Consider the following 10571-nt stretch of genomic DNA (forward strand, 5'->3'; position numbering starts at 1 on the left):
ACAATGAGTGTCAACTCGGAGTAACGTTGGGTTGCATACAAGGAGACGGTGGCCGAATCACTAGACAAGGCTCTTGAGTTATTTGCAACGAAGAAGGTTGATTCAAGTTTGCATTTGGACTTGAACCAGAACCCCTCCCCTTTGGTTGCTAGTAGCCCCCCCACCCTTGAACCGAGATGAAATTGTTGAACCTCTTATGACCCAAGAAGTGAGGCCAACATTGAGCCCTTTCCCAAACAATCAAAATGAAGCTTTGCAAGAGGAGAATGATGAGTATGCGAACGATGACAATGAAGTTGATCTCCATGACAACAATGTGGGTGATCTCGACAAATATCATTTGCAAGAGACAATGGACCATTCCATCCCTTATTCCCGTGGCTATGAATCGGATTCGGATGACGAAGGTCCCGATGAACAAGTTGATGAGGAGGGGTTCACGGCGAAGGAGGTCGAAGGTTTCGAGAAGGTATTCGGTCGGGATCATCGGACTACATTGTTCAAGGATGTTAGTCTCACAGATGAAGCCATGGTAGATGGTGGCCAAGGTATATCTCTTGGGGTTAGGCCAAGCTCTCACCGTGATTTGAATGATGGCAAGAATGGGATTGCTAAAGGGTCTAAGTTCCAAACCTTGTTGGAGTTGAAGATGTGGCTCGACAACTACTCGGTTACGCATTATCGTCCAAACAAGGTGGTGCACTCGGACATCAATGTGCGCTAGACGGTTGCATGTGCATGTGAAGATGATGAAAAATGTCCATGGATTGTGCGTGCAAGACCATGGAAAGGAGGTCCCACTTGGCATGTAGTGAGTTGTGTGGCAACTCACATGTGCCGAGGCAAAAGGGTGGATGGCAAGGTTGTGTCCCAAGACCACAAACAACTCACATCCGAGTTCATCGCTTACAGGCTCTCCAACTCAATTTCCGCACTTCTAACAATGAGCATCCAACATATCATTGACCTTGTGAAAGCCATCTTTCATTACAAGGTGAAGTACGGGAAGGCATGGAAGGCAAAGCAAGCCGCATTTAAGATGTTGTATGGTAGTTGGGAGGAAGCATACAACTGAATCCCTAGATTGTTGTTAGCCATCGCCGCCACAAACCTGGGCATGGTTCATGTGGTCGAGCCTCATGGGGAAAAACAACGGATCATGACGGAAGGAAAGTCCGAGTATTTGGCCGTGCATTTTGGGCGTTCGAGCAATGCGTGAGGGCTTTCGAACACTGTAGGCCGGTCATCGCCATTGATGGCACGTTCTTGACCGAACAATACAAGGGGACCTTGTTTGTTGCGATAGCAAGTGATGCCAATAACCGGGTGTTGCCATTGGCATTTGCTTTGGTTGAGGTGGAGAACAATGACAACTGGGAGTGGTTTTCACGTCTTTTGAGGACGAAGGTGTTACCCACTGAGAGGGACATTTGTGTCATATCGGATCGACATCTAGGAATTCTTAACGCGGTGGAGATTGACATTCCTGGGCATGCTCCGTTGCACCATCGATGGTGCATGAGGCACTTTTGTTCGAACTTCTATAGGGCATGTGGCCTTAAGGAGTTGGCCGGAGATACGGTCAAATGACAAGCAATATGGCCGAATGCTTCAATAAGGTGCTCAAAGGTGCATGTGGATTACCCGTGACAACAATAGTTCAATACACATTTGCCAAGATGAATGCGTACTTTCTAAAGTACTCGATGGAAACGGATGCACAGATAGAGGGTGAGAACAAGCACAAGTACAAGTTTCCACCCAAGGTTGATGAATGGTTGGAATTTCAATCGTGGAAGACGGACTCAGAAGAAGCTATACTATATGACAATGAAGAGTGGAAGTACGAAGTGAAAGAGCCAGGAGGAACCACAAATGATGGCCGCCAACATGGAGGTCGGGCTTTCAAGGTCTCCTTAACACGGTGTGATTGCTCTTGCGGGAGGCCATTGTTGCTTCATCTCCCATGCTCACACTTGTATACCGCCGGTCATGTTAGGAATGTGGATGTCAATCACCCCCTCACTGTGAGGGAGTCGGAGTTCTCAATCCTGACTATTAAGAAAACATGGGCTCCCCGCTTTCACCCATACTTTGACCAATCACAATGGCTGGAGTACCATGGAGTTCAACTATGGCCGGGTCCGGAGTTGAAGGTTGTTAAACGGGGTAGACGTAAGATAAAGCGTCTTAGAGGCGACATGGATGGATGGGGTCATGGTGACCGCCGGGAAGCGGGCAACGACCAATTCCAAGAGCCTCGTGAGAGCTCCCGTTGTGGGGAATGCAAAGGTCATGGCTCCAACAATCAACAAGCACGGTGATTGCTGCCGCATTGAGGGGTGGCGTCAACCGGCTGACCAACTGAATGAAAGGGAGGAGTCCTGTCTCCCTTACATACAATGTGTATCGCTCATCATACCGCATCCCTGAAAGGTTGACCCCGTGAGACCGAAGCTTCAGAGGTTGAAGATCCTACAAACAAGCAAATCAGAAAATTACATATGGGACATTAGTCTTTGAAATAAACACGAAATTCATAATTACCTCCTGGTGCACCGACAAAGCGTACGACCAGTGTTTCTGGTCCCAGTGATCATCGAGAAGCCAAACCATCCTAACAATTTCAAACAAAGCATTCTTGTCAACATGATTATCTTTTCAATAAAAAAAACTAAAGCAGGCCTACTAGATGCAAGATTCAAAGTATATGTATCCAAAGCATTCTTCTCAATACGAGTATAATTTCAATACAAATAAACTAAACTAGGCCTACTTCATACAAATAACTTTTCGATAGAAATAACATGTCAACCTATGTATCCAACCATATCTTTTCAATAAAATAAACTAAACTAGGGTTCCACAAATCAAACAAATAAGGGTTGTAATACATGCAAGATTTTAATACATGCAAGATTCAAATCTAATCAAATCAAACAAGGGTTCCCCAAATCTTCAAAATAGCATATTTTCTATGGATAGAAAGAAGTGGATCGGAGGAGAGTACCTTCTAGGATGGATTGGTGAAGAAATCCACAGACCAAATCGTCGGATCTGAAGGATTTGGGAGAGGGGATTGAGAGGGGGAGAGGAGGAGGCCGCCGGCGCGCCTGTTCTGTTCTGTAAACCCTCCTGGAATGAATGGGTGGGGTGGGGGAGGGGGAGCGGGCGGCTCGCATCTAAGTCACAGTGCAGCGCCTAAGGGCTAAGCGCTGCACATTACATGTGTGGCCTACCTCGGAGGCGCTGCACTGCTTGGGTGTCACGGTGGACAGGTGTGCAACGCCCCAGAGATGGCACTGCATCGTAGGGTGTGGCGCCTGCGTGTCGGGCGCCACACAAAAAGATCAGGCACGTGAAGTAGTTTTAGGGCCAGTTCATTTCGTGAATTCATTGCGTCCGCACGTCAAAATTGTCCATTTTGCCCATGCCCAAGGCACCGAAGCGCAGTCCCCCTACATTCCCCCTAGATCCACGGGGTTTCTAACCATAGAGGCTGCACTCGCGGGTTTGGGCGTGGCAGAGACAGACGCCGCCGCTGCCGCCGCCGCCGTCGCCGTCTCCACGACGACCTAAACGGCAGCCCCCGCGGGATCCCAAGCAACGAAGTGGGGCTCGTGGGTTTCGTCCCCTTCGGCCGAGACAGACGAGTGAACGCGCCGCCTCGTCGACGCGGCGCCACCGCTGCCGCCCTCACCGCCTCTTCACTTCTCCGGCGGCTCCCGGGAGGTATGTTCGCGCCTCCTCCTCCCCAACCCTCCCCTCCTCTCTACTCGTAGGGCTGTACGCCATGGCCACGCCCTAGCTTCTTGTTCGGTTTCGCCGTGGTGGTGGTGATGCACGGCTGCGCTGTACAGGAGGTCCCCCTACATTCCCCTAGATCCACGGGGTTTCTAAGCATCGAGGCTGCACTCGCAGGTTTGGGCGGGGCAGAGACAGACGACGCCACCGCCGTTGCCGCCTCCACGACGACCTCAACGGCAGCCCCCCGGGCCCCCGCGGGATCCTAAGCAACGAAGTGGGTCTCGTGGGTTTCGTCCCCTTCGGCCGAGACAGACGAGTGAACGCGCCGCCTCGTCGACGCGGGGCCGCCGCTGCCGCCCTCGCCGCCTCTTCACTTGTCCGGCGGCTCCCGGGAGGTATGTTCGCGCCGCCTCCTCCCCAACCCTCCCCTCCTCTCTACTCGTAGGGCTGTATGCCATGGCCGCCGCCCCTAGCTTCTTGTTCTGTTTCGCCGCCGTGGTGGTGATGCACGGCTGCGCTGGCTTTTCTGCTCCTGCCCTCCGGTAGCTTCTTCTTTCTCACCGCCGCCCCTTTCCCTTCTCCTGACTTATTCTTGGATTTCTTGCCCCAGTCACCTACGATCTCGGGTTGGCTGCCTTCTCACCTACGATTCGGAAAATCCTTCCCAACTCACAGATTCTTTTTGTTGCTGAATGTGTGTGCCAACAGGCAGAGAAGGATACATCGGAGAAGGTTTTTGAAATTGCTAAGAAGCAGCTTGGACTTCACTGAAGTTTGCGGCAACATTAAGTTCTCTCACCTTGGAGCCGAATCACTATACATGGTAACTACTCGATATTTTTTTGCCGATGTCATGCTTGTCTGTTTTCAACCAAACAGTACCTAACCTAACCTGCCCAAATAGATCTAGGATCTAAATGAGTTGTGTTAAAAAATTGTATAAATTGTGGCAGCAATCTCATAGTTCCTTGATGTGTTTGATTATACCTGCTTACAATTTTTTTGGATACATGTGAATGACTGTGAGCACATGGTTTCATGACAGTATGGAATATTAACTTGTTCTTTGACATGTATTGCAGGTTTTCTAGAGATCTGTAGATTTTTTTCGTCCAAGAAGCAGTGGCCCATTCTCTTGCTGGCAAGCTGGCCTTTTCTTGACATGGCTACCTTGTAAGCACCTCTGCTACTGGGTTTTAACACCCTAAATACTGTTGCCGGATACTATGGATTCCTGTAGCATAGCATGTGTTATGACACCCCTAAATACTCTTGATGGTGATGCACTGGAATTGCAGTGGCATGCATGCTTAAGGGATGCTACTTAAAAGATCATGATGTATCCCATGGGTTTTGTTAGTTTACATGGCACCTTGGTTCAGTTTCTGCCAACTGTTAGAATTCTGCTGTGTGGCAAGTTATTCCTCTAGAGATGTTCTTGGTAGTACTTATTTCCTTTGTTAGTGCGCCGCTAGAGTGTGAAGACCTTTATATGGGTGCTCTTAGTTTTACCTGCCAGTCAGCTCTATCTCGTGTAAGTTCAGCAAATCCACTTCTGCAAACATGTGCTCTGTTAGAAACTGTAGTTTCAGTACTGCAGTATGTACGTCCAGTGCTTCTGTTTATGCATAGGCAATTGGTATAACTCATGGAAACCAATACTTTGATGAATTTCTCGGCCTATGGATGGATTGTGGTTCATGTTCTGCTGTGGTGTTACTCAATATTGTCACATCGTGAGAACATGTGTTAAGATCAGTAGCATTTCCCTCATGTACATCACTTCTTTTACCTCTGTTTAATCATGCTTGCTTTAGATTGTCACTTGCTGATAGCATAGATTGTCAATTATGTGAAGTGTGGTATGTAGTTCCATTTCTCGGATCGACCAAGTTCTTTGTAGGAATAAATAGAGAAATTATTGCTTATTTTGGTAATTTATTCTACAAATTTCTGTGGTATGCCTGGTTCTGCTGAGAACTTCCTGATAGAAACACTTTATTGATTGCTTGCTGATAGCATAGATTGTCAATTATGTGAAGTGTGGTATGTAGTTCCATTTCTCGGATCGACCAAGTTCTTTGTAGGAATAAATAGAGAAATTATTGCTTATTTTGGTAATTTATTCTACAAATTTCTGTGGTATGCCTGGTTCTGCTGAGAACTTCCTGATAGAAAGGTTAGAGAATGCATTTCTTATAGTTTAATTAGGTGACTTTGTAAGTTATGTTATAGTGTGGAACTGTTTCAGATGCAGTAGATAAAGGACTCCACCACAAATCTGGCATCAGATTTGTCACCATGGCAAATGGAACATTTTTTATGGCAATTTATGTTTGCTGAGGATGGCAAGTTTAGTTGGTAAGCATGGCAAATCTGCCTCAGTTCTTTTTTTTTTGCCAGGAGATTGCCGTGCTTGTAAACTAAATTTGCCATCCTCGCGCCAACTAAATTTGCCATAAAAATGTTCGATTTGCCATGCTTAAAAATCTGGCGTCAGATTTTTAACATTACCGTAGATAAATGCGTTTAAGCTTGTCATAATTTGATTGTTAGGGTTATACAGCCAGGGGAAGTGCTGATTGGTGACTTGGTTTTTCCTTATGTTTATATATATATTCCTCTTCTTTCTTGAACTGCTATGTTATTCAAGCTGCTAGGCTTAAGGATTGTTTATATAGTAGCACCAAAGTGATGATGAGCGTCTTCAGAAACTAAGTAGATATATAGCAAGTTACTAGGTTGTTTTAAACTACCCTGTTAAATTAGTTTTGTACATCTACTGTGTTGTTTAATGGGAATAACTACGACAAAATGTTATGTTTTGATATTGAATTTTACCGCTCTTGACTTTATTATTGCGAATTTGCTCATATAGTCATTGTGGCAGGACAATGTGTCGCATACCCACTGTGGCGAATGGAGCACCAGGATGCATGTGTTTCGATGAATATCGCACTGGCCAAGTACGGTGTGTTAATGGATGTAGAGAATTGGATGACTACTTGAAATATCGGGCTTTTGTGGCCCTGCCTCCTTGTCAAAATCCGAGGACTGGTACTATACTTCTTCCTGGTGAACTTAACAACAAAAAGCTAGTCTCTACTGAAGCTGGTAAGAAGTTTGTCCGGTCCATATTTCAAGGCGTCTGGTGTGTTGTGGATGATGGAAAATACTTCAGAGGCACCATTACTGAAGCCAACATCTATGTCAGTAGGGATGGCAGTGCCAAGTTTCACAATTTGGAGATCACAGATGAAGGTAATCATGCTCAGCGAGTTGCTAGGCAAAGAAGAAATTACACTGAAGTTTGCACTATTGCGAAAACCAAGTTTGCTCAAGCAGCTGCTTCTCTTGGGTACACAGATCCCAATGACATTCCATCAGACATACGTCTTCTGTTCCATAGGGTTATGAACGACAAGGCCCTCTACAACATAGGGTTATACCACATCCATATTTCTCTGGTCCCTATAGGAGTTGGTATGCTGGCATTCTTTAAAATTCATGATCATCTACTGACCACTATTCCTAAGGCCACGAGAGATACAATTTTGGATAACCTGTATGCAGAGTGCCAAGAGATTTTTGGAAAGGATCAAAATCATGTCCTAAACTGGGTGAATGAAGCTCGGATGAATACTCTGCTGAATGACATCTACTGCCACATTTTTGCTAATTATGTTGCTGATGAGGGCAACATCTGTAAGAAGCAAGACATTAGACCACATGATCTCAAACTGAAGCGAGGGACCATTGAGTACAAGATACTGGTTAAGAGAACTGAAGTTGCACTGTTTTTGGATTTCTTGAGAAATCGAACAGCACACCGTACGCAAAGCTGGATACTGGTGCAGAACGAGTACACCCCAGAAGACGCAGATCTTGTTTGTCTGCTGAAATTCTGTGATTTTTTGGTTAAGGTGCAGTGGCTGTTGTGGCGATTCAACATGCTAGACAGGGTCAACTTCTCGGCTATATTTGTCTGACATTGTCCCCAATTCTGCACTTCCTCTGAGTTCCGTCTGACAGTCCTTCACTGATCGGCAATATCAAAGTGAGAGATCAGCACTTCCTCTGAGTTCCGTCTGACAGTCCTTCACTGATCGGCAATATCAAAGTGAGAGATCAGGCTGTACTTGTCCCCAATTCTGCACTTCCTCTGAGTTCCTGTCTGACAGTCCTTCACTGATCGGCAATATCAAAGTGAGAGATCAGGCTGTATCTTCTATCAGAGAAGGGACTGATACAGTGGCCTTTCTGAATTTCCGGAGGAAGCTTACCGCTCATCACATGAACTGTTCTGACACCTGGTGAAAGTCTTATTGTAGTCTCATTAGCTATGTCTAAAACCTAGTTTTACCGTAGTCTCAATAGTAATGGTTCAGTTCCAGAAAAATGTTATGGCTTGCTTGAAAGCGCAGTCTCATTTGATGTATCTGAATTTCTACCTTAAGAGTCAGACAGTTTTTGAAACCTCTAATTCTCACGAATTGTGAAATTGTAAGACCTGTTCGTGTGTAATAGTTACGTATGCTCAGATTATTGGTAGTATATCTCTATCAGCGTAGTAAACGTTCCATGTTAACATATTTAATCTCTCCATATTTTACTAACACTACTTGCAATGCCCTTCCCCGGATTGCTTTTATGATAAACTTAGGGCATATACAATAGTGCTATTTTAGAAGTGACACGTAGGATAATAGATGAATGGTGCTATCTTAGGAGTGACATGTAGGATAAATGATGAGGTGGAGGAGAGATAATTCGTGAGAAAAGACTTTTCTTCTCTTATTTAAGAGAAGACAAGAGATGATCTCTTAGCACAATATATGTCTCACTATGTTTTTAGGAATAGCTAGTTATTGAAGATAAGACTAAAAAATGATCCATTGTAGACGTCTTTTTTTGTCATCTCTAAATTACATGCAAGACTTAAAATAAGACTATCTTATCAACTATTGTACATGCCCTTAGAGCATCTACTACACTGTCAGCATTTACAACCCTGGTTGCCTTATTTGGCCCTTATACGCCCACGTTCATTGTCAGTGACAGCGCACATCCCATTTGTCCCTGTCCAGAATTGCACCCCCCGAATATATACGCACCCAAATTGATACATAAACATGCACGCTGCGTTGATCAAACATGCGTTCGTTTGAGTTAGCGCGGACAAAAATGGAGGCCCTAGCGTCCGCGCCGACCCATTTCCGGTCCAAAATTGCGCCTGAAATGCGTCGGCGCGGACGCGCCGCGCGTCTCCTCGGTGGGTGGTGGTGGGTTGTTGTTGTTGCCTTGGTTCTGATTCTGGACTAAAAGTTGCATCAAGGTATTCTGCTGCTGTATCAACTGAGTGAGCTCCGGTGGGAAGGCAAATCCATTGTCACGTCTCAGAGGCATCTGATGGGTTTAGAAGGGGTGAGAAAACAGAATAAAATAGGGGTCTAAGAGAGATTCACTACCCATAATGCTCATGGGACAAACACAATCAATTTTTACTTCAATCAATAACACACAAGTCACACAAGAGCAGTCTAACCTATCACTACAAACTCGATCGTTGCAACTACTTGGAGGGAAAATACTACTAATTACAATGGTGGTCGTCTAGTAATTTTCATCAGAAGAAGACTCCATAATATCTGCTCCAGCTTCATCAACGTAGTCATCATCACTATCAGGGTCGGAGTCTGTGTTGTCGAGGATGATGTAGTCTCCTGGTTGGTTGTCCTTCTTTGGCGCCGGGTCTCCCATGAATACTCCTAGCTTCCTTGTCAGGTCGTGTAAGTGCATCTAGTGCCCCTCAGTGATTTTGGTGTTTTGAAGACTTATAGGTTAAGGGACCGATGCGTTTGTGAGTGTACTCAGGTCTATAAGTTTATGAGGAGTTTGATAATTACAGAGAAAGTCCACCCCTAAAAATGAAGTTCTTCAAATGAAGACTTTCGATTTCTGAAGACTTTCTAAAGACTTTGAAAGTGAAGAAATTGGTGTGACCTTGAAGACTTGGAATTCATTCGAGGAACATGAAGCGTGAAGACTTTTGTTTTCGTAGTTTCATTTTCTCTTTCTTGAGTCATAGGAAACACCGTACTGTTAAAGGGGGTCGAGGGAATACTAAGGAAAAATTTCCATGTGATGCTCAACTCAAAATCCTACACCTACCAATCCCTTTAAGTGATGCCATTGGAAATCTCATACAGTTCAGTCAATTTCTTCAGTGACAGGGACAAAGTTCTTCTGGTTGCTGAGGAATTTGTTCTGACTGAGGAGTTAGGAATTTGCCAGTGCGGATTGCCTACACAGTGAGGAACATGATAGCACTGAGGAATTTGAGAGTCAAAATTTCGACCGTTGCTGTGCTATGCGCCAGCTGTCCCAAAATATCTACCCACCTAACGGTCATATCATTGAAGGACATTTATGTCTTATCATGTTGGGCTACTCCCTAGGCTATAAATAGCCGCCCCCTACAACCACTAGCTGGTTGGCTGCTCCAAGAGAAACTGACACTTGTCATTTGAGAGCATCCCATCCTCCGAGGACTTTGAGCGAAAATCATCAAGTGAGGAAAACCCAAACCCCAAACACCTTCAAACCCAAAGTGATTGAGCATCACTGAAGAGATTGATCCTGCGTGGATCCGACGCTTGTTGCCTTGGAAGACTGTGCTTCTTCCAGACGGTTAGGCGTCATGGTGTAGAGCATCCCAGAGAAATTGTGGATCGCCGAGTGACCTAGTCTGTGAAGGTTTGGAAGTCACCTGAAGACTTACCACGAGTGATTGGGCGAGGTCTGTGTGACTTAGCTCAAGGAGA

The 10571-nt window shown here is 45.4% G+C and overlaps 1 protein-coding gene across 3 annotated transcripts; it reads left to right on the forward strand.

The window, feature by feature from the left end:
* The first annotated feature begins 3478 nt into the window (after positions 1 to 3478).
* LOC119363274 lies at positions 3479 to 8301 on the forward strand. 3 transcript variants are annotated; one of them, XR_005173876.1, is made up of 7 exons: positions 3479 to 3732; positions 3922 to 4142; positions 4456 to 4570; positions 4830 to 4920; positions 5999 to 6108; positions 6638 to 7811; positions 7875 to 8301. XR_005173876.1 is itself a non-coding variant. In XM_037628589.1 (5 exons), exons 4-5 carry the CDS (start codon positions 6056 to 6058, stop codon positions 7734 to 7736), a joined length of 1152 nt encoding a protein of 383 aa, XP_037484486.1. In that variant the 5' UTR covers positions 3479 to 3732; positions 4456 to 4570; positions 4830 to 4920; positions 5999 to 6055; the 3' UTR covers positions 7737 to 8301. The 3 variants fall into 3 exon arrangements, 2 of the variants coding, with proteins under 2 accessions (XP_037484486.1, XP_037484487.1); XM_037628589.1 differs by lacking the exon at positions 3922 to 4142 and having other exon boundaries at positions 6638 to 8301; XM_037628590.1 differs by lacking the exon at positions 5999 to 6108 and having other exon boundaries at positions 3480 to 3732; positions 6638 to 8301.
* The last annotated feature ends 2270 nt before the right edge of the window (positions 8302 to 10571 follow it).

Source organism: Triticum dicoccoides, chromosome 2B, assembly GCF_002162155.2.
Source record: "Triticum dicoccoides isolate Atlit2015 ecotype Zavitan chromosome 2B, WEW_v2.0, whole genome shotgun sequence".
Taxonomy (NCBI): Eukaryota; Viridiplantae; Streptophyta; class Magnoliopsida; order Poales; family Poaceae; genus Triticum; species Triticum dicoccoides.

Coding starts and splice junctions, on each gene's coding strand:
- LOC119363274 (XM_037628589.1), top strand. CDS start 6,056: ATGGAACATTTTTTATGGCAATTTATGTTTGCTGAGGATGGCAAGTTT. Junction 6,109..6,637: donor GAGGATGGCAAGTTTAGTTG/GTAAGCATGGCA, acceptor TCATTGTGGCAG/GACAATGTGTCGCATACCCA.